Consider the following 22,845-nt stretch of genomic DNA (forward strand, 5'->3'; position numbering starts at 1 on the left):
ATGTAGAAAAATCTATAGAACTAAATTAAAATAAGAATAATAAGGTTTATTAAGATACATTTGCATTTAATTTGTATACTGAACAATCATATATGTATGTGTAACCATAATGACCCCAATTTGATAACTTTTTATTTTAATACTTTAATAAAAGAACCCAAGCCCATTTCTCTTCATATATGCTGCCTTCAGTATTTCCAAGAATTGACTGACCTGATAGGGAAGTAGGATTTCTTAACATTCTCCTTTGTCAGTACAAATCTTGATTATCTCTCTGTTTTTACCAACAGTTCCAGTTCTTTCTTTTCACTTTTACTCAGATTTGTACTCTTTAATTCCCCTAAAAGAATCACTAATTCAAGGCTACTGTGTAACAGGCTTTACTAAAGGTTTGGAAGAAATGGAGGATTTTTATAGCACAGAATAGGAATTCACTGCAAATGTAATGTAACAACTTCATGTTAAGTTCAGTGGCCACTTTCTACCGCTGAGAGTCTTACACTGGCCTATCCTTTTGCTGATACCATGTTGTAGGACTTTATCTTATACCAAAATTTTGTGTCTATTTCCTGTTTTTCCTTACATCAGTGTTATCCCCATCCTATTCCCACAAAATAACTTCTAAAGTCACCCAACCAACCTAATTAACATCAGCCACCAAATAAGCCATTTTACATTTTGATGCAGAAAAATTTTACTTCCTATTGTTTTAACTTCTATCCTCTCCTACTCAGGGTCTTTCCTTCATAGCACAACTAAATGTCTCATAGAGTAGAAAGCACATTTTCCCTTAAGATGTGTCCTGTCACCCTCTCATTTTTATCTCTTTTCAAATGGCAGTGTCTTTTCATTCCTTTTATATCCGTGTATACACATACATACCATTTGATAGGCCATTATTCCATAAACAAAATATATTGTCTTAAAAGATATCAAAGTTCCCCTCTAAGCCTTTACCACTGAAAGAAAACTCTGAAAGTCTAGTGTCCTTAAAAGGTTTCTGATCAGATAACATATATCAAACTGAAATGTGGCATAAAAATATACCTTAGTGGTCTGGAAAGGTAACCCTTGCATTTAAAGTTATACCTAAAAACACTGAAATTCTATAAAATTATAGATGATTCAAGGGTGTTTAACCTCATAGTGGAAAAAAACTTTCTGGGTTATGATGTATATCTTCTGTTACCTAGGGTTTATGCAACTTGGTCATTCTAGATGTGTACGGAAACATTATTGTATGGAATCAAGAAAACTACCGATTATTTGTAATATTTCATCTTCCAGAATTAAAAGCTTTGGATGGAATCTCAATTGTAAGTTATTTGATGACTCATAGCATTTGGTTCAAGCAGCAAATTCATATACTCATAGGCCATAATCATTTATTTAGAACACTGACTTATTACTAGCATACCAAAATTTACTATGTTTATTAAGATCTCAGTCTCCAAAACTCATTTTAGATCTGGATTTTAAATTTTTCTCATCTGGGCAATTTTTAATTGTGTAAATTGAGATGGAAAGGGAGGAATATGATGCTTACATTTGTACCCACTGAGATCAATGTCTAAAAAGTAAAGAGCATAATTTTGTGGAACGGGATAGGAAAAAAATATGCTCTGGAGCCTTACTATCTCTTTAAACCTAAAACCAGCTTCTTATTTCTTGGAAAAATATGATTATTAGTAATTAAGGAAAACCAACAAGTGTAGTATGACTATATCACTAGTAAATGGTAAAAATTAAAAAAAACACACACACACAGAGAATTCATGGCTGAATATAAAAGCAACATTTGGAAACTTGGATTCTATAAAAAGCAAGTTCATATGAGGCTTATGATTTCCATGGGACAGGGTAAATACATGACAAATGCGTGAAGAATAAAAGGTTTCCTTGGGCAATGTTGCCTAACTCCCATTAGTCAATAAAACTTACAAATTTTTAGGAAATTGAGAAGGCAGTTCATGATTATTTGGTACTCAGGTGCTCTGAAAAAAAATTACTAATCCCTTTCCTTATTCTTAAAGGGTCCCCCTGAGAGAATCTAAAACAGTTTCACTTCAATAAATACATATTCTCTAGAATCTCGTATACTGGGTTTTATTTAGTTGTTAGCTTTCATTGAGGACTGCTTAGTAAAACAGTCTTATGAAACTATTCTGCATTTTCTGTAAAAGATGTTGAGAATCATTTCTTCCTATCTCTCTGTGACCTCATTCAAAGGACCACATGAGAAAATACTTTTAGAGATAAGTATAGAAAAAACCTTTTTGCCTCTAAGGAAAAGTTTTATTCTCTCACCCATAATGAGTAGTGTTCAACTATTTTTTTTCCTCACTTTGACAACTAAAAAGCTCAGGCCCAAATTTTATAACTCAGTAGGATCTTATGGTCTCTCTGCCCTAACCCTGGTTTTTATCTATTTTAACTTATATTTTTATTAGTCTGTGTCTTCATTATTTGTGATTTGCATTTTACTATTTTATTATATGTGTTTCCTATAAACTGCCACAAGTTCTTTACAGAATGGGGTATGATATAAATTTATAAATTAATAATTTTACATGAAGACTAGACTGAAGAACTTAGACGTTAAATGAGAAATAATAGAAATGCATTAGATTTATGAGTAGGGAGAGAATATATTCAGCTCATATATATATATATATATATATATATATGTTATGAAATTTCATCTATGTTCATCAGAGATATTATCCTATAATTTTCTTTCCTTTATGTGTCTTTGTCTGGTTTTGGTATCAGGATCATGCTTCACAAAATGAATTTGAGAGTGTTCCTTCCCTTTATACCTCATAAATAATTTGAGGAAGATTGGCATTAGTTTTTCTTAAAGGTGTAGGAGAACCTGGCTAAGAATCCATGTAGTCCCAGGTTTTATTTTGTTGGAAGGCTTTAAACCTGTGTGTCTCATTATATTTGAAGTGATTTTCTGTTTACAGCAGATAGTTGGGTCTTTTTATTTTATTACTACCAATTTATATCTTGGATTGATGAATATAGGCCATTTACATTTAATGTAGTTATTGACATGCTAGTGGTCAGGTTTGCAATTTTGTTTTTATTTCCTGTTTGTTTTTTATATCTTTTTTTCTGTTTTCTTCTGTTTTTTATGAGCTGACTGAACATATGTCAATGAACATATGTCAAATTTTTTATTTATCTGTAATGTTTTTTTTTGTCTTTCATATATACATTTTAGTGATTTCTCCAAGGTACTATATTACATATATATAACTTAATGAGCTCTACTGTTGAAATTTTTACCTGTTTTAATTAAGAGTAGAAATCTTATTTCCATTATTTCTCCTCCACTGTTAATAATTATCTTAAATATATTCTCTGTATATACTGAGAACCACATCAGATATCCCTTTATTCTTTAACCAAACAGAGATAATTTAGAAACTCAAAAAGGAAAGTCTATTGTACTTGCTTCTTTCCTGGTATTCCAAAATTCCTTTTGTTGGTTAAGAATTTCTATTAATTGTCTTTTATGGTATCTCTGATGATGATACTTTGTTTAGTTTTCTTTCATCTGAAAATGTCTTAATTCCCCTTTTCATTTCTGAATGACATTTTCTCTTGATATATAGGATTCTAGGTTGACAATTATTTTATTTTGCCACTTGAAAAATATTTGTGCCACATCCTCTGTTTATTGGTTGCTAATGACAAATATTTTGTCATTTAAATTGTTTCGTCCTCCTAGGTAAAATTTTACTCCTCCCTCACTGCTTTTATAATTTTTCCTTTATTAGTGTTCAGAAATTTGATTGATTTTGATTGTGTCTATGTGTCATTGCATGAATTTGGGGAATTTTTTCTGTTCTTGGATTCACTCAGCTTTTTAAATCTGTAGGTTTATGTCTTTTGCTAGATTTGGAGGATTTCCTGCTATTATTTCTTCAAATATCTTCTCAACCTCATCTGTTTTTTCTCTCCTTATATGAATCCCATGGTAAGAAGAGTGTTTTATTTTTGTTTGGCTTTGTCTGTTTTTCTATTTTTATTATTCATCTTCAATTTCACTGATTCTTTCCTTTTCATTCTTTTGTTGAGCATTTATTTCCATTGCATTTATATTTCTATTGTATTTTTCAGTTCTAAAATTTCTATTTCAACCTTCTTCATATTTTCTACTTCTTTTCTGATAGATTCAATTTTTTTCATTTGTTTTAAATACATTCATAATTGCTTGTTGAAATATTTTTGTGATGCCTGCTTTGAAATCTTTGTCAAATAATTACAAATATGTGTTGTTTCAAAGTTGTTGTTTGTTGATTGTGTTTTCATGCTTGAGTTTAGATTTCATTAGTTTGGCACATGGTGAGAGCTTTTTCTATTTTATTTTGGATGTACTGGTATTATGTCCAAATTTTTTTCTCAAATCTTCTATTTTAGCAAACCTCACTTGATACTATACCCGTGAGAAGTTGGGCTACTACTTTGTTGTTTTCTGTAAGAGACAGAAATCCAAGTTCCCCCCACTTGGATTCTGTTAACAACCTGATATGAACATCTTAATTAACTGCTAGACTGCAGTAGGAGTTTATATTTCCCACCAGGCTTCCATTGATTCTCTCTGGCTAGGAGAGGAAGAGAGAGACTCCTTGTTACTATTCCCCATAGGCCTCCACTCATTCATCCTAGCTGACAGAGGTAGGAATACCTCATTAATGCTCCACAGACACCTCATTATTACAAAGTAGAAGTGGGGATCCAGGCTCCCCATCTGGTCTGAAGTAATACTTTTTTTGGGGGGAAGGGGGGGTGTATTACTGTTAGGAGCTGATAAAAGTCCAAGCTGACAAGTCGCAGGGGAATGACAGAGGAGTGCTTTGTTACAACTGGGAAAGTCTGAGCAGCCCATTCTGCTTTTACTGGTGGGAATAAAGTTAGGACTACAGTATATTTTGTGGTGTTCACCTGGAGTAGACATATTATTATTTTAAAGTTTTCTGTCTTCTGAGGCTTTCAATATCCTAGAGAAGACAGACTGGGTTTTTTTTTTTTTTTCTATTATTGACATTTTGGCATTTATAGTTTCTCCAGCACCAGAATGACATAAATGAGGCAAAAAGAAAATCCAGATTATCATTCTTCAGGTCCTAAGGTCCCTAGCTAGTCTACCTTCTCTGCATCATTTAGTATTCTCATGTTTTTTAAATATATAATGAGCAGGGGTTAACCTGTACTTAGTGGAAAGAATACAGTCCACTCCATTTTTAACTGAAACTGGTATCCTATATAGGAACCACCAGAGACTGAGAGTGCAAAAGATTTGTTTGGTGGAAGACTTACCTCTGATATGATTACAGAACGACAAGGACATTCAAACTTTTCCCAAATGCAGGAATTAAATTGGACTTCATCATCCATAAGGTATAATCACTTTATTAGATATCTTTTGATATTATAATTAAATATATAATTATTATGATGATTTTTCTGAAGCTCATACATTTATACATCTTATCTAACCATAACCAATAAATCATCAACTCTATTCCAAAATTCATGCTAACTTTACCATTCTTTGAAATGAATTAATAATTTTTATTATATAAGACTATGTTTTCAAATATCAATTTCTTTCTTGGATATTGTGTTTTTGCTTTTCAACCAAATATATTAGTCTCTCTCCTTATTTTTTTAGCAAAAACTTAAATATTTTAGTTAAGAAAATCTTGAAGATCAAAATTTTTTAAATTCTATAACACTTTAAATTGCAACTTATTAATCACAACAGCATCATCAAAGACATATAATAGACATGAAAGTAGTATTCTTTTGTTCAGGCTCCAGACTTGTCTGATAACATGGATTCCCAGGTCTTCACTAATAACTCTACAGCCTGCAGTTGCCAGAGTATAGAGCTCAATGTGGAAACCATGATTAAGTGAAACCCATGGTGAAAGACACGGGGGAGGGGGGATGGGGAGGCGGGTGGGGGGAACAACCCAACAAGGGAGAAGACCTGTCCAAATACACAAACTAATAAACAGTGATGTCAGATTGGCAACCAGACCAATGCTAGGAACAGGTTATGCAGCTCATATCTTATCCCTCTATTCCAATGCAGCAGTACTTCCACTGGCACATTTTTTGTTCTTGTGGTGCTAGGGATTGAATCATCAATGCTAAGCAAGTTCCCAACCATATACCATTCCTATGATAAACTGTTTTCAGTTCTTATCAAACTTGACCCCTCTGAGGGGCCAAGAATGCTGATTCCTCTTTCACTTCGTATATCCCCTTTTTTTGGGGGGTGGGGGGAGTTAAACTGGGGGTTGAACCCAGGAGTTCTTAACCACTGAGTCACATCCCCACCCTTTTTTTAATTTACTTTTAAAATTTCACATAGGGTCTTGCTAAGTTGCTTATGGTCTCACTAAATTGCTGAGGCTGGCCTCAAACTTCTAATCTGAATCAACTTAACGAAAGATGTGAAAGATCTATATGATGAAAACTACAGAAGCCACTGGGATTATAGGCATGCACCATCATGCCCAGCATTCTTATCTCCCTTCTAAACCATAGTTTCACATTCTTGGTTTTTCTATAACATTCTCAGATTTCTTTATGAGTTCTTTCTGATGATCTCTGAATTTCATCCTTAGTCCCCCTTCTATTCTATCTTACTTCTCTTTTATAATCCCCTCTCCTTTTCTCTCATCTTTTTCTTATTCTGTACTCTTCCTGAGCAAACAAGATTTAATTTTTGGTGATGATTCCCAAATTTACCATATTTAGCCCAAACTTATTCTCACCTGAGCATACAATTGCTCTGTAGATAGTATCTAAAAGACAGCATCTACCCAAGCCAAAAAAAGAAAGAAAAATTTTGTTTTCCATTTTTAATTCATCACCATCTTTGTCAATAGATCCATGTTTGAATTTCGTCTCAAAATTCCTTTGTCTTTCCATAGTCACTGCCATTTGCAGTAAACTGTTTTAGAAACTCCTTTGGTGATCTTTTTGTTTGACTTACATAAACCTTCCCTGAAAACCCATTCTGTTACCCATATTGCCTTCTAAGATGCAAGTCTTATCATATCATTTCCTTTTTCAACATTGTCAGTGGATTTCATTGTCTATAGAATAAAATTTAAAATTCTGCGTAGCGTAGAATAATTTTTATCTTTTGTAATTCTTACCTTTGCTTCTCATGACACTTTATATTTTAGAAACTCTGAAATATTCTAGCTTCCAAATCTTAATTATAAGATACTGTTTTCATGCTTCTCTGCCTTTGTGCCTACTGCACTGTCAGCCCTACTAATTTGCTTAACACCTATGGGTCAAATCCTCAAAGTCTCACCTCAAGCTCTTTCTCTTCCTATAGGTTTTCTTTCCCTAAAACGTAATCATACCTAAATATATTAGGGGTCTGTTTTCCAATGCCATAACTACTTTCTCCTTTTCTTTACTGTCCCTATCCACTTCCTGTCATTTCAGAAATAATCTGATTTACATATATATTCTCTGAAGTTTATAACCTCAAAATCTTAAAATTTACCTTATCAATTTCACCATGCTTTTATGGACGTGTAGTGAATTTATAAATGAATTACAGATTTTTATTTTATAAGGTTTCTTTTGCAATAGTGTTATGTTTATGTGGTAATAGGCATTCTTAAAACAATCAAATTCTATCATTTTCTTACACATGTGCCCAACAAAAATATGTATTTAGCTGTTTATTTTGATTCCCACATTTTATATTAAGGCAATTACTTTTCATAGTATTTGTCAGATATCTTTTAAAAAATACCCTTAGGAGTTTATATATGGAGGAACTCAAAAAACATAGGAAGTTTTTTTTCTCTGTCCTATTAAAATAATAACTATATTTGTTTTGTTTAAATTCAGAACTGTAGATTTGATCCCAGTTGACCAATTTAGAAATGTGAGTAATGTGAACCTACAGAACAATAATCTTACCTCTTTCAGTGGACTAATCTATCTGCCGAATGTGAAGGTGAGTCACTTACAAATCTTTTCTCTTTTTTGTTTTAGGTTTTCAATGCAAATTGTAATCTTCTTTATTTTTAATTAAAATATATTTCCATTTACTAGAGCAGAGAAATTATTCCAAAGGTTTTTGTTTTGTTTTTATTTAATTATTTATTTATTTATTTTTTACTAGTCAAGAAAAAGTATTACCTCCCAAAGTTATTTTGATTTGACCTCCATTCATTGATTGTCTTGCATGCAGTAAATCTTACTCTGCAGGAGGAGAGGGGATAAAAGGCTGCCTCCATAGTGAGAAGGTATGACATGAAGTTGAGAATGCTAAGGTTCTTCAAGCAGCCTCATTGTCTCCTTTCCTGTTACCTCAACTCAGCCACCAAATAAGGCCTAGCCTAAGGAGTTATTCCATCGACATCACACCTTAAGAAATCAGAAGTGCAGATTGAGAAAGCTGTGTAGCTTTCTCAAGTCTTTCTTGTTTTATGTGTGGTGTTATAATTTTCCAACATATAAGATAATTAAAAACACATCTAAAACTAAATCTAAATAATTTGGGTTATAAAAACTTATCTTTAACACTAATATTTTATTAAATTATGTTCATATTCCAAGTTTTTCCTTATAATTTTAATAGTTTGTAGGATATTGGATTAATAAGATATTCTTCCCATAGGTCTTATGCCTCAACTATAATCATATTGAATCAATCATGCCTAGACTAAAGCCTCAGACTCACTTAACTAATAGACAACTACTTTACCAGAAAGTACCTTCAAGTGGTTATGGACAACAAGGAACTTCAAAAATAAATAGGTACAATTCTTTTTTAAATTACAAATAATTTTTATTGGGAATTTTAAAATAATATGTTCCAGTACATACATTTAACTTATTTTATTAATTATTTTATTCAAAAGCTATATGTCAAAAGTGAACTTCTCAAATAAAAAGAAAATACTTAAACTATTCTTTGCAGCCAGGCATGGTGGCACATACCTCTAATTGCAGCAACTCTGGAGGGGAGGCTAAGGCAGGAGGATCACTCAGCAACTTAGTGAGACCCTGTCTCAAAATAAAAAATAAAAAGGGTTGATGATATAGCTCAGTGGTAGAGCAACCCTGGGTTCAATCCCAGATATCAATAAACAAATGAGAAACTATTCCTTTGGACATTTTATCCTTGCTTCCTCCATTTCATACTTAGATTGTAAATAAAGAAAAAAAATTAAAAAAAAAAACACCTCAAGGTCACTGTAGATTCAGTGACCTTGAGTTTTTTTTAATTGAGATACAATTCACATACTAAATATAATTAACTCTTTGTGTACAGTACAAGGATTGTTTGTTTACCATCTCCACTATCTAATTCCAGAACATTTTTATCATGCTAAAAAGGAATCCGTTATTCAAGTAGTATGGGCCTAGGTTTCTCTTAATATTTTTATTTCTAAATTATTTATCTGTACATTTAATGCCCCAATATCAATGGCAAAGATAAAAAGATACTTCATGAAAATGAGGACACATCTATTTATATTTATATAAATATATATATAAATATATATATATATATACACAACACACATATATGTATTCATAAACACACCTTGTATATATATGTGTGTATGAACTTCATAGATACTTCAACTTTATGTATATAATTTAATATATATGTTCATATATATGAATAGGAAAATTATGTATATGTATAGAGAGAATACATAATACATGTATCAGTCAGAATACTTTCATTTCCAGTATTCCCAATTAAGAACTTCCTTGTGCTTATCACTTTTATTGAAGTACAATTTGAATGTAATAAAATATTCATTAAGTGTACATTTAATGAATTTTAACTAATATATTCAGTCATATAATCACTATCTCAATCAAGACACAAAATGTTCCCACCCCAGGAAAATTCCCTTTTATCTCTCTGCAATCTCCTCCTCCCACATCCTCACCCATATCAATCACTGATCCACTTTCCACTACTATTATTTTGCTTTTTTTTAGAATTTCATAGGATTGGCAGTCCATAGTAATTACTCTTTTGTGTCTTGACTTCTTTCACTTAACACAGTGCTTCTGGGATTCATCTGAATTGTTGCAAGTGTCAGTAGTCCCTTTTATTTTATTTATTATATGAATTGAATCACAAAATTATACAAAAATTGTTTATCTATTTACCATTGATGGGCATTTTGGGATATTTCCAGTTTGAGGCTTTTATGATTAAAGTCACCGTGAACATTTATACACATCCTTTATATTGGAACTATTCATATTTAATCTAACATTTTTATTGAAGTGCATGTACATGCCATGTTAATTCATTTTAAATGTATAATTCAATGATTTTTACTAAATTTATAATTATGCAATCATTTCTGAAATTGAGTTTTAGAACATTTCCTTTACACTAAAAAGATCTTTGGGGTCCATTTTCAGTCAATTCCCTTTCATACCTCTCACTTCAACAATCTCTAATCTATTTTCTATGGAGTTGTGTTTTCTAGTCATTGCATGTAAGTGGAACCATATAGGGCTGGGGCTGTAGCTCAGTGGTAGAGCACTTGCCTTGCACATGTGAGACCCTGGGTTCGATCCCCAGCACCACATAAAAATAAACAAATAAAGATATTGTGTTCATCTACAACTAAAAAAAATAAAAAATAAAAAAGTGGAATCATATAATAAGTGGTTTTGTGCATCTCATTTCTTACACTCAGAATAATGATTTTGAGCCTCATCCATTCTGTGGCATGTATTAGGAGTTCAGATATTCTGTTGCATGTGTATGCTATCTTATGTTTATCCAGTCACCAGTTAATAGACATTTGAATTGTTTCCACTTTTGGCCTTATGAAAAATAAGCTTTTGTGAACAAATGTTTTTGTGCACTTATATTTTCATTATGTTCCCCTTGGTTAGACACTTTGGATAGATAATTAAAAATGGAGGTGTTGGGTTATATAGTGATTTAGTGTTTAACTGCTTAAGAAAATGCCACTTTTCCAAAATAGTTGTACCATTTACATTATATTACGTATTTTAATTTTTCCATATCCTTGTTAACACTTGTTATTGACTGTCTTTTTCATTACATCCATTCTATTGGATTTCAATTGGCATCTCATTGAGGTTTTAATTCATAATGCCCTAATGAGTAATATAGTTGGGCAGATTTTTCACATATTTATTTAAACCCGACATATATTTTCTTTGGTGAAATGTGTGTTCAAATCCTTTGCTAATTTTGATTATGTGGCTTTTTTAATATTTAGTTCTTGGAATATTCTGTATACTAAGCCCTTTTTCTAATAAATTATTTACAAATATTTTTCTCAATATGTAGTTTGTCTTTTTATTAAGTGGTGTCTTTTGAAGAAATTTTAATTTTGATAAAATGATTAATTTTTTCTCTTATAGATTGTGATTTTGATGATTTCTAATAATTCTTTGCCTAACTTTAAGTCACAGATTTTTTCACATTTTCCTCAAAAAGCTTTATGTTTTTGTTTTTACATTTAGACCTATGATCTATCTTGAGTTAATGTTTGTGCATATTGTGAAATTAGGTATGAGGACTAAAATTCATCATTTTGCATATAGAGATCCAATTGTCCCAACACCATTTGTTTAGAACACATCTTTCCCTTCGTGAATTGCCTAGTCACCTTAATTGAAAGTCAGTTGATCAAAATGTGAAAGTGGATTTCTGGACTCAATTCCATTCTATTGGTCTGTGTGTCTATCTCTGTGCCAGTACCAGATTGGTTTGGAATGCTGTTTTATTTATTTTTTATTTTTTTTCTACACAGGTTTATTTTTATTTAAAAATCTAATATTATATTTAAAATAAAAATGAAAAAAATTATAGCTGTTGATGATAGGCAGAGAAAAGCCAATGCTTTACATCATATTCTACAAATTCCTGAGGAAGCAAACAAAAGCAACAGACCCAAGAAATAAAAGTGTCATTCAAGAATACATTCCTAGACTATACCAAAATTTCATCTCACTCCAATCAGAATGGCAGTCATCAAGAATAGAAATAATAATAAATGCCAGAATCAAACTGTGAAATATGATATATCAAGAACTATGTAATGTTTTGAACGACCAACAATAAAAAAAGAAAAAATAAAATAAATGCATAATGACTAAAAAAAAAGAGTCATTTTTTTCAAAAAAATAATAGATTTTTGGAATGCTGTTTTACAATAAGTTTTGAAATCAGGGATTTAAGCCTTCTAACTTTTTTTCTTTTTCAAATTGGGTTTGGAATATTCTGGGGTTTTTGCATTTCCTTATAAATTTTAGGATTATTTTCCATGGGAATGGAGAGCTGTTGTGCTTTTAATAGAGATTATATTGAATCTATTAATCAATTTGAAATAATTATTATCTTCTAATGCACAAACATGAAATAGTTCTTCATTTATTTAGATCTTTAATTTCTCTCAGCAATGTTTTATAGTTTTCTTTTTTTTTTTTAAACAGTTTATTTTTTTTATTGATTATTTAAAGCATTACATAGCTCATGATATATCATCTTTCATACATTAGACTCAAATTGTGTTTTGAACTACCATTTTCACCCCAAATATAGATTGCAGAATCACATCTGTTACATATTCACATTTTTACATAATGCCATATTAGTGTCTGTTGTATTCTGCTACCTTTCCTAACCCCTACTATCCCCCCTCCCCTCCCCTCCCCTCCCATCTTCCCTCTCTATCTCCCCTGCTGTTGTTCAATTCTCTCCCTTTTTTTCCCCTCCCCCTTGCCCCTCATAGCCTCTTATAATTTTATGTATCCTTGAAGGTCTCCTACCATTTCCATATGCTTTCCCTTCTCTCTCCGTTTCTCTCCCCCCATTCGTCTTTGTTTACTGTAGTCTCTTCCACATGCTCTTCCTTCCTGTTCTGTTCTTAGTTGTTCTCTTTATATCAAAGCAGACATTTGGCATTTGTTTTTTAGGGCTTGGCTAGCTTCACTTAGCATAATCTGCTCTAATGCCATCCATTTCCCTGCAAATTCTATGATTTTGTCATTTCTTAGTGCTGCATAATATTCCATTGTGTATAGATGCCACATTTTCTTTATCCATTCATCTATTGAAGGGCATCTCACTCCAGTAAGATTGGCAGCCATTATGAAGTCAAACAACAACAAGTGTTGGCGGGGATGTGGGGAAAAAGGTACACTTGTACACTGCTGGTGGGGCTGCAAAATGGTGAGGCCAATTTGGAAAGCAGTATGGAGATTCCTGGGAAAGCTGGGAATGGAACCACCATTTGACCCAGCTATTGCACTTCTCGGACTATTCCCTGAGGACCTTAAAAGAGCGCACTATAGGGATACGGCTGCATCAATGATTATAGCGGCACAATTCACAATAGCTAGACGGTGTTTTATAGTTTTCTGTGTACAAATTTTACACTTCTTCCATTAAATCTATTCCGAAGTATTTTATTCTTTTTATACGATTGTGAATAGAATTGCTTTCTTTATTTCATTTGCAGATTATTTATTGCTAATATTGGAAATGCAATTGATTTTTATATATTATTTTATCTTGTGATTTTGCTGAACTCATTTATTAGTTCAAATAGTCTTTTGATGTATTTCTTTGTATTTTCTAAATACAGAGTCATGTCATCTGACAATAAAAACAATTTTACTTATTTCTTTTCTGATTGCATTAGCTATCACTTTTCATTGTGACTTTCTGTACATCTTTATTCTTTACCACATAAAACTAAAAATAAAATTAATATTACTTAAAATATAAGATTATACATATTATAGCTCAATTCTGATTTATTAATCAATTCATTTTTCTCTTATAATTTCAATTTATACTAAATACAATATCAGACTATATCTTTTTTATGATAGCTGATTTGAAATTAGGTTTATGTTCTGAAACTTATGTGTTTCAGAGATACAATGAGCAGTGAAAATTTACCTCCAATAATGCACAGTTTAGAGGTTCTTCATTTGGGCTACAATGGAATTTGTAATTTAATCCAGCTACAACTTAACAGACTAAGAAATTTAAAATTCCTCTTTCTACAGGGTAAGTAGAAACACTTAATATCAAAATGTTTTAAATCAACTTGATCTCATCTTGTTTTGATAGTAAATTCAAGTATCAACATTTATTTAAATATTTATTAACAAAAATATTTTAATAATCACATATGAATTTTTCTTTGGTTATATGCAGGTTTTCAAAACCATTTTTGAAGGAAAATAGAATATTCTGGGGCTACATACAGTATTACCTCATAATTTACTTTTATATAATATTCTATTTAAAAAACAATATAAAGTAACCATTAACTCAAATATTTCCCAAGTCAAAATTGTTCTAAGTACTATGAAAGTACTGTATTATTGCAATTATACATAATAGAGATCCTCAATCTGAAGTAATTTAAGATCTACTTGAGGAGATGTACTGAGACAAAGATGAATTAAGTTTTAACTATGTGTTACTAAGTAAGTGCAATAGAAATTCAGAGGAGGAGAAACTGAAAGATTAACTCCTCTACAATTTTGATTATAAATGATCATTTTTGAGAGCTTTGCAAGGGAGGAAGAAAAGAGTCATAGGACACAATTGCAATGTCTGTGGGCCAACACTTAAAAAGGGACCAGCCTGATATGAGTTATTTGTTTTATTTAGTTTTTTAAGTAAGCCTCATTACTTTATAGTATTTTTTTAAATTTTGTGGAATAGTGAAGAATTGAAGTTAAAAATACTGAGCAGGACCAAACTAAGGAAAGCCATATAGAGAAATTTAGACAGAATATAGTCAACAATAGATAGGAATTGTAAATTTTTTAGAAAAGTGGCATTAAAAAACCCATGGAGTTTGGAACATTATCTAACAATAATTATTTAACATCACACAAAATTAATTATGAGACATGGAAAGAAATTTGGATAGTCATTTTTTTTCAGGAAGACAGGTTTTTCAGACTATATTCTAAAAAATTAATGTATTTTTTTGCCTATCAAAGGTATTTTTGATTGGGATCAAGAACATGGAGACTTACCCTTAAAGAGAAAAATAAAAAACAAAAAAAAAGGAAAAAAATCAAGAAATTGACCATAATAATGACAGACCTTTTAAAAGATACATTGACATAGCAAAAAGTGGAAAACCTAACCATAGAAGGTCTATTTTAATCTAATAATGTAAAGGGGGAATTGTGCAGCTGCCATGGTTAGCATGGCAAATCCAAGTGGGGCAGCTCTATATAAGGAGTGAGACAACATACTCTGACAATGATAGCTGCCACTTATGGAGTCATTGGGCAAGATGTTTGTCTACATATCTCATTTAATCTTCAACTTAAAAAGACGAAATATTAGGTCAAAATGACTAATTAGATATATAAGGAGATCAAAAGAATCCAAGATATTTTCATAATTTCATTGCAAAATTGCATAATTGCATTTCATAATGGCAAAAGGACATACTAAAGCTATCTAATGTCATTTTGAGGAAGTTGCTATCTGGGTTTAGAGAAAAATCAGTTTGTAAACCTTTTGAGACATAAAAATGAAAATTACCTTTTTAAGTCATTTGATAAAAACATTTAAATGAGTCAGGCATGGTGGTGCACACCTATAACCCAGCAGCTTGGGAGGCTGAGCAGGAGGATCTTGAGTTCAAAGCCATCCTCAGGAAAAGCAAGGCACTAAACAATTCAGTGAGACCCTGTCTCTAAATAAAATACAAAATAGGGCTGGGGATGTGACTCAGTGGTCGCATGCCCCCAAGTTCAATACCTGGTAACCCCCTCAAAAAATATAGAGAAGAAGGTAGATAACTTTTAAAATTTTGGCTCACTTCATATATCATGACTTGTCTTTTTTTAGGGAATGAAATCAGTCAAGTTGAAGGGCTAGACAACTTAGCAGTCCTTCAGGAATTGGTGGTAGACCATAACCGTATCAGAGCATTTAATGACAGTGCTTTTGCCAAACCAAGTTCTCTCTTGGCACTTCATCTGGAGGAAAATAGACTACGAGAGCTGAGCAAATTGCAACCTTTGGTAAAACTAGAGAAACTCTTTCTAGGATATAATAAAATCCAGGTAACATTTTTGTTGTTGTTGTTGTATTGAGATTTATAAGCTTTAATTCCTCTAAACACTAAACATAAAGCTTCCAAACATACCAATGAAATTTTTGCTAGTATGTAAATGTTATTTATCATTTATATACATGTATATTTTGAGGCATATACTTTGTGATGCAGACATGTCCATCCTACATCTAGACTTATAAACTGGGTAAACCCATATGCATCCACCCATTGATAACTGTTGGCTCTAAATGTTCTCAGACTTGTCTCATCAGTCTTCTCCTAGACTTATCATTTGTTCCTTGACTACTATTGATTCAGCTGGGTTTTGAGTCTCAATTTCAGACTTCCTCTTGCTCATAAAATTTTGCATACTTGTTCTACATGTATTTTGATTCAACTCCTTATAATGGCTTTGATATTCCAACTCTTCCCACTCAAGTCTTCCTTATAGATTCCCTTTAGTTTTACCTATTTAGGCCACTTTTACTTTTAAGCCACAGAGTCTGCTTAGACTCTCTCCTGAGATACTGTACTAATAAGAGAGCTGAATACATTATCTTATGCAGTCCTTATTTTTTATTAGCATTTCGGTAATGTCCCGCTACTTTTTTTCACTCTTATATTTCTGTCCATACTTCTAAGTCCTCAACAACAGACTGAACTCTGGAGTACTTCTCTAGGTCTGGGAAAATATTTATCTTGTTTACATCTCTATCAGTATATAGCATATACATGGTACAGAGTAGATGCTTGATAAATATTTATGGTCTTCTTTGATATAGTTCATGAAGCCTTTTCTGGGTGATATAAAAGCTCTCTCCTAAGATTAGAAGGAAATCATGAGCAGTGCCCCTTTCTACATAGCAAGTAGAGAATGTATATACAGAGAAAAACAACATACAACTAATTTACCCAGATTCAAACATTCATCTGTGAAAAGCCTACCAAACTAGTGATGATTCTTCCAAAGATTTACTTAGAAGAAATCTAAATTTGGAAAATTGCTATTTTATTGGAAATATTTCCAGTGATAACAATTGGGTTAAGCATAGGACTGACAAATTGGACTTATAGCCAGGAGTGTAACTCAGTGGAAGAATATGTATTTAGCATGTGCAAGACCCTTGGTTTTGTCCCCAGCATGAAAGAGAGATGGACAGACAGAGACAAAGAAGAGAGAGGGGAGAAAGAAAAAGGAAAAGAAAAAGATCTTATCTGGCATCAGGCTTTACTAATAATTTCAAGAATACTATAGGAACATTCCAATGCTTTGCAGGTGCTTTATTCCCACATCATACACATTATCTACACTAAAAGATGAGGTCTGCAAGTCAGATTCTGTGAAGTAATCTCATATAGCAAGGGAGTGTTTCATTTATGAAACATTTCCATTTTATAACTTGAGCTAATGTGACATTATATAGGGAGATACCTTATAATTCTAAGGACTCCAGATATATTTACTGTAAACAGTCCTTAGCCAGGCAGATCAGCTAAGAGAATACTATAAAGACCTTCTTCCCAACAAATATCATTGTTCTGTTTGACAGGATGTCCAGTTACCAGCATTCTTACAAGATTATACCAGGTAATTGGGTTTTCCCCAGGAGTGTCCCCCTACCTCACCAGGCCCCTGGTTCTCTTTAAGGGGCTGAATAGACAGATCAGCTAGTATGGCAACTTTCTCCTTGGCAACTTAAACAGAGTAATACTTAGTCAGGCTATCAAATCTAATAAAATTAAATGATAAACTATATTATAAATCATGGGGAATGACACATTTATCATTGAATGAAAGGATGAGTTTTATTGATTATTTAATGATATCATCCCTTATTTTCACCCTTGAAATGGATTTTCATTGGTTTAGATTGATCATTTTGCCATTAAACTTATTCTAACCATTAATATTATAGTGCCTTAATGTGACCATACATTTAGCTAGGAGGAAAAAAAAACAAACCCAGAGGAATACAAGGGCAAGTTAGAGATTCTTTTGAAGTTTTAAAACCATGTTCTTCAAAAATTTTTAACTTTCATTTCAAATTTTTTGAGGGGAGAATTTTGTCTCTAGATTTATACTGACTTGGACAAGCTGATACCAACATTAATTTCCACTAGACTGTCAGAGTACAACCTTTGGATTGGTGATGATTCATAGAATAAGAGGGGAAAAGCTCATAAAAATTAGCAGAACAATAATACTTCATGTGAAATTATATGCAGTCCCTAATTTGATCTAATAGATTCTGGTGTAAAGGTTTTGACTTAGCCTTAGAATAAATTAGCCCTAGAATAAATTACTCAATGTCCACTAATGTAAATTTGGAAAATTGTGGCCTGTAGTCTTGCTTATAAGTATCACAGAAACACAAATGAAGATAAGTTCAACTCTATAGTCCCATTTAATTCCTGAGTCTGAATGATTGCTCTATCATGCATGCAGCTACTTTGTCTACTTTTAAACATCTGGATAATAACCTGAAGCCATAAATAACACCAGAAAAACAATCTTTGGTATTTCTTGACCTAAATGAAAGCCCCAATCCAGACCTTTACTGTGACTGTTTTAAGTTCTTATCCTGATAATGTACTCAAAAGCTAATAACCACTGATGTGCTGGTGATTAATGTATAACTTTTAGAAGAAAAAGCCCTAATTAGTAGCATTTGCCAATTTCCATGGTATAATTTCCTCTACCATGGTCAATTGCAAACTAAAACACCATCCTGTAAAATTCCTGAAAGTATACCAATCAACTTTTGTGAGACAGTAAAAATTAACTCCAGCACAGTACTGTAAAAAATTGCCTGTATAAAAAATGGAAAGCTCTCTTTCTGTAATTATGGACATATTAGTTTGCTTGTTATCTCTTTAAAAGTTTATGCCACAATTATCCTCTAAAATTTTAACATATTGTTCTTGCATTAATATATTTCATGATAAATGAATATTTCAATTAAGGATAGTTCACTAATAAGTACTGCTGTACTTTGAAAAAATAATGTACAGACTTCTCATGTGTTTCTGACTTCTAATCAGACTTGGATGCCATAGATAGGAACTGCCTGTGGGTAAAAAGGCACAATATCTATAGATCACTAGATGTTGAGTGTTTTCAAAGCCCCCCTTTATGATGTCTCCAAAATCAAAATAATTTTTAAAAGATCAGTCAATTTAAAAATCAAATTCCACTTCCAAGTGAACTAAAATAGGTCTAAATATAGATGAATTGGCTGTATGTATCCACTTGTAATTCCAAATATAAATTTAGGTATATCAATAACTTCATTGTATTAATGTGAACTAGTAAAAATCTTAGGTGAAGTTTGATGGTTAAATTTTGGAAATAGCAACAAATGTAGTCCACTTGATTGTTCCTTTGTTGTTAGGATTATATTTAAATGTGTATCTTTGATATTGTGGTTTTTAATTGTATTTACCTTTTCCCACACTTCTGGATCAATACTCTGGAGGAATTAGCTAAATATAATCTAAGCTATAGAATAAATTATAACTCTTCTGAAAAACTATTTGGTCTTTTCTTGTAAGCACTGCTTACATTTTCCATGTTAAACTAATATTATCTCTTTCAATCATATATTTTGAATCTACAGTACATGGATCTGCCTTTATTCAACATGCAAAAAATTGTCACTCAGGCTTACTTCATAGGATTTAATTATGAGCTGCCTGCAATCCAGCATTTACATAAAGTAAGTCCATATTTTAAAATTTTGGGTCTAATCAAATAATTTGATTGATTTTTTTTTAACAGGATATCACAGAACTGGAAAAACTTGATGTTATCTCTACTCTCAGGGAGCTTACAGTTTATGGCAATCCAGTGAGTATGTTACCTTTCTAATTTATTAATTTACTTATTTATGTAATTTATTTTTTGAGAAAGACTTTATAATATTAATTTTATCTGCATAGCCAGTTAATTTATTGATTAATGTAAAAAAAAAACTATTGGTCCAGCACAATTTATTGAATAGTGTCTTCTACCTGATTACAGGGAAAACTGCTACATCTTATATAAGAAGGTCTATTTCAGGGTTCTACATTGTATTCATTTGCCTGTTTGTCTAGTGTTGTGCTAGTATTTTTATGTTGTCTTAATTACTAACATTTTATATTGTCTTAATGTCTGTTAGAGTAAGAGATTCCAAATATTGTTCTATTCTATCTCCTTCTCTTTCTCCTTATGTGTTTCTTTTTCTTTACTGCCTTAGTGATTCTTGGCCCATTAAAATTGCCTATGATTTTTGGACAGATTTCTCAAATTATATGAAAATTTTGTTAGTATTTTAATTGGAATTGAATTCATTTCTAAATTAATTTTGAGGGAAATTTGCCACCTTTCTTGTTGGAGTCTTCAAAAGGATCCAATAAGTACCACCTTTGTTTACCTAATATCTGAACAAACTGGAAAAAATGACAGTGAAGAAATTAAAATATCTTCTTAGCTTAGTATTCTGGATCTGGTATAAAAGAACTGATGGCAAGATTCTGTGAGACTGAAGAAAGGCAAACAGATCTCGTATTACATGGAGTGCAATTTATTTGGGACTTTCTGGCAAGTATGGTAAAGGACACAACAAGACCACTGGATCTCTGTGATTTGGGTCAGAGGGAAGGGTTTACATAATAGCACAAAAGTGACTTTCATCTGAGCTAGAATGTTCTGATCTATCTCAAGCTAATATCAAAAACATCAGGCACATTCCTGGCACTATAAAGCCCCACATAACCCTCTAAAGTTTATTGTTCATTTAGAGTATGCTGGGAAATTATTTAGGGAAAACATAACAGGGTTACATAGGGATACTCATAGAAGTCTCAAGATGGTTGCATTCAGTAAAGCAGGATCCCTTCAGTGAGAAAGCCAAATAGGCATGCTATCTAATCCCAGAAATAGGCAATCCTGATCACGCAGAAGCAGAAAATACTAGACTGAGACTTCTCTACGTGGGGGGACACATTCTCCCAGCAATAACCTCTTTCCCAAGAAGAAAGGAGGATCCAAGAATGCTCAGTTCACTCTTCCCAGATCTACCAGTTAAGTCACTCTGCTTTTACTAGTGGAGAGGGAATGAAGAGGTTGAAAAAGCTAGAAGAACTACATCAAGGAGCTATAGTACTTCTACCAAGAAGAAAACATTCAAGGGGCTAGGGTTGTGGCCCAGCGTTCAAGGCCCTAGATTCAATCCTCGGCACCACATATAAATAAATAAAATAAAGTTATTGAGTCCAACTACAACTAAAAAAATGAATAAATATTTAAAAAAACAAAAAAGAAAAACAGGCAATAAGCAGTCTCCACTAACACAGCATTCAGCTTTCTCATAAAACACATGTATCTTCCTTTTGTTTTTGTTTTTTTGTCTTTCAATTAAGATTCATAATTATCTCCTTAAAGATTTTAATCATTTTTGGCTAGATTTATTCTGTTGTTTTAATTTCTATTTTAAATGGTACCTTTTTGTATTTTTCTATTTTTGGGGTTGTAGAAGTAAAGAAATTCTGGGTTTTGTATATTTCTCTTTGTCTAGGAAACTTGGTGAACCATTTTTCTAGTTCTAAGGGTTTGTAAAAATTCTTTGTAAAAATTTACCTAAACTTTTATGTATTGTTATCATAGTACTCATGAATTTTTAAAGTCTCCCCTGTGTATTTTTGTCACCCTTTTTATATTTAAAATTGTCAATTTTGGGTTTTTGTTATTATTGATAAATCTTGGTAATGGTTTGTCTATTGAGTTAGTTACTTCAAAGAATGAGATTTTGGGTTTTAAGGCTATTATTTCTTTGCTGTTTCACTATTTCTACCTTTTTTTTCTTTTAGTTTCTTGAAATTTTCTTTTCAAAAAAATTCTTAAATAGGATACCTAGCTCAATAATTTTCAATACTTCTTCTGAATCAATTAATAAATTTTAGGTTACAAAGTACAGCAGCATTCTAAAAGTTTTGATTTGTAGATTTTTAATATTTATTTTTTCGTTGTAGTTGGACACAATATCTTTATTTTACTTATTTATTTTTATGTGGTGCTGAGGATTGAACCCAGGGCTTCGCATATGCTAGGCGAGCGCTCTACTGCTGAGCCACAATTCCAGCCCTAGTTTTTTAACTATTTTTTATTCTTAAAATCATCTGTTTTCCAAAAGATTGCTTCTTTAATTTGTTGTGCATGTCTTTGTATTCATTTCAAATAAATAGTGTGGTTTTAGTTATCTCTTTGTCATTTATTTCTGATGTTATTTTACTTCAATCAAAGGAAATATTCTATATTTTGGTACTTATGATACTTGGTTTTGTGGCCTTGAATGTGTTCAGTTGTTTGGTGTGTGTGTGTGTGTGTGTGTGTGTGTGTGTGTGTGTGTTTTAAATCAATCACATATGTTAGAGATATTTCTCCATTAGTATATATGTATCTACCATCCTTTTTAAAAGTAGTTAATTACAGTGACATGTTAAGAGTAGGATACACATGCAAATGAAAAGGGAAAGTCTGGAGGAATCTACATGCAGACTTCCTCATGCTCATGCCTGTGAGAAGATTACATGGAACAGAATTTTGTTGGAAACTGATTACATAATTCACATAGGGGACCCTCTCCTAATCATGTGCCAAAATTCCAGATTCTCAGAAGGGAAGCTGGTTGAGTACAAATCATATTGCACAGTGAACTTACCTTATGAGTTAAGGAATGGTGGG

At 32.0% G+C, this 22,845-nt stretch overlaps 1 protein-coding gene across 1 annotated transcript in view; it reads left to right on the forward strand.

Moving 5' to 3' along the window:
- LRRC9 (leucine rich repeat containing 9) overlaps positions 1 to 22,845 on the forward strand; it is a gene marked incomplete at its 5' end in the record, with an annotated part of 83,780 nt that overhangs the window by 53,572 nt on the left and 7,363 nt on the right. The window contains 7 exon segments of the mRNA XM_081292973.1: positions 1,194 to 1,316; positions 5,282 to 5,412; positions 7,903 to 8,011; positions 8,678 to 8,817; positions 13,959 to 14,095; positions 15,911 to 16,128; positions 19,900 to 19,968. Coding sequence (XP_081149099.1) covers positions 1,194 to 1,316; positions 5,282 to 5,412; positions 7,903 to 8,011; positions 8,678 to 8,817; positions 13,959 to 14,095; positions 15,911 to 16,128; positions 19,900 to 19,968 — 927 coding nt within the window.

This window comes from Spermophilus citellus (assembly GCF_964194105.1).
Source record: "Spermophilus citellus genome assembly, chromosome: 4".
In the NCBI taxonomy this organism is placed as follows: Eukaryota; Metazoa; Chordata; class Mammalia; order Rodentia; family Sciuridae; genus Spermophilus; species Spermophilus citellus.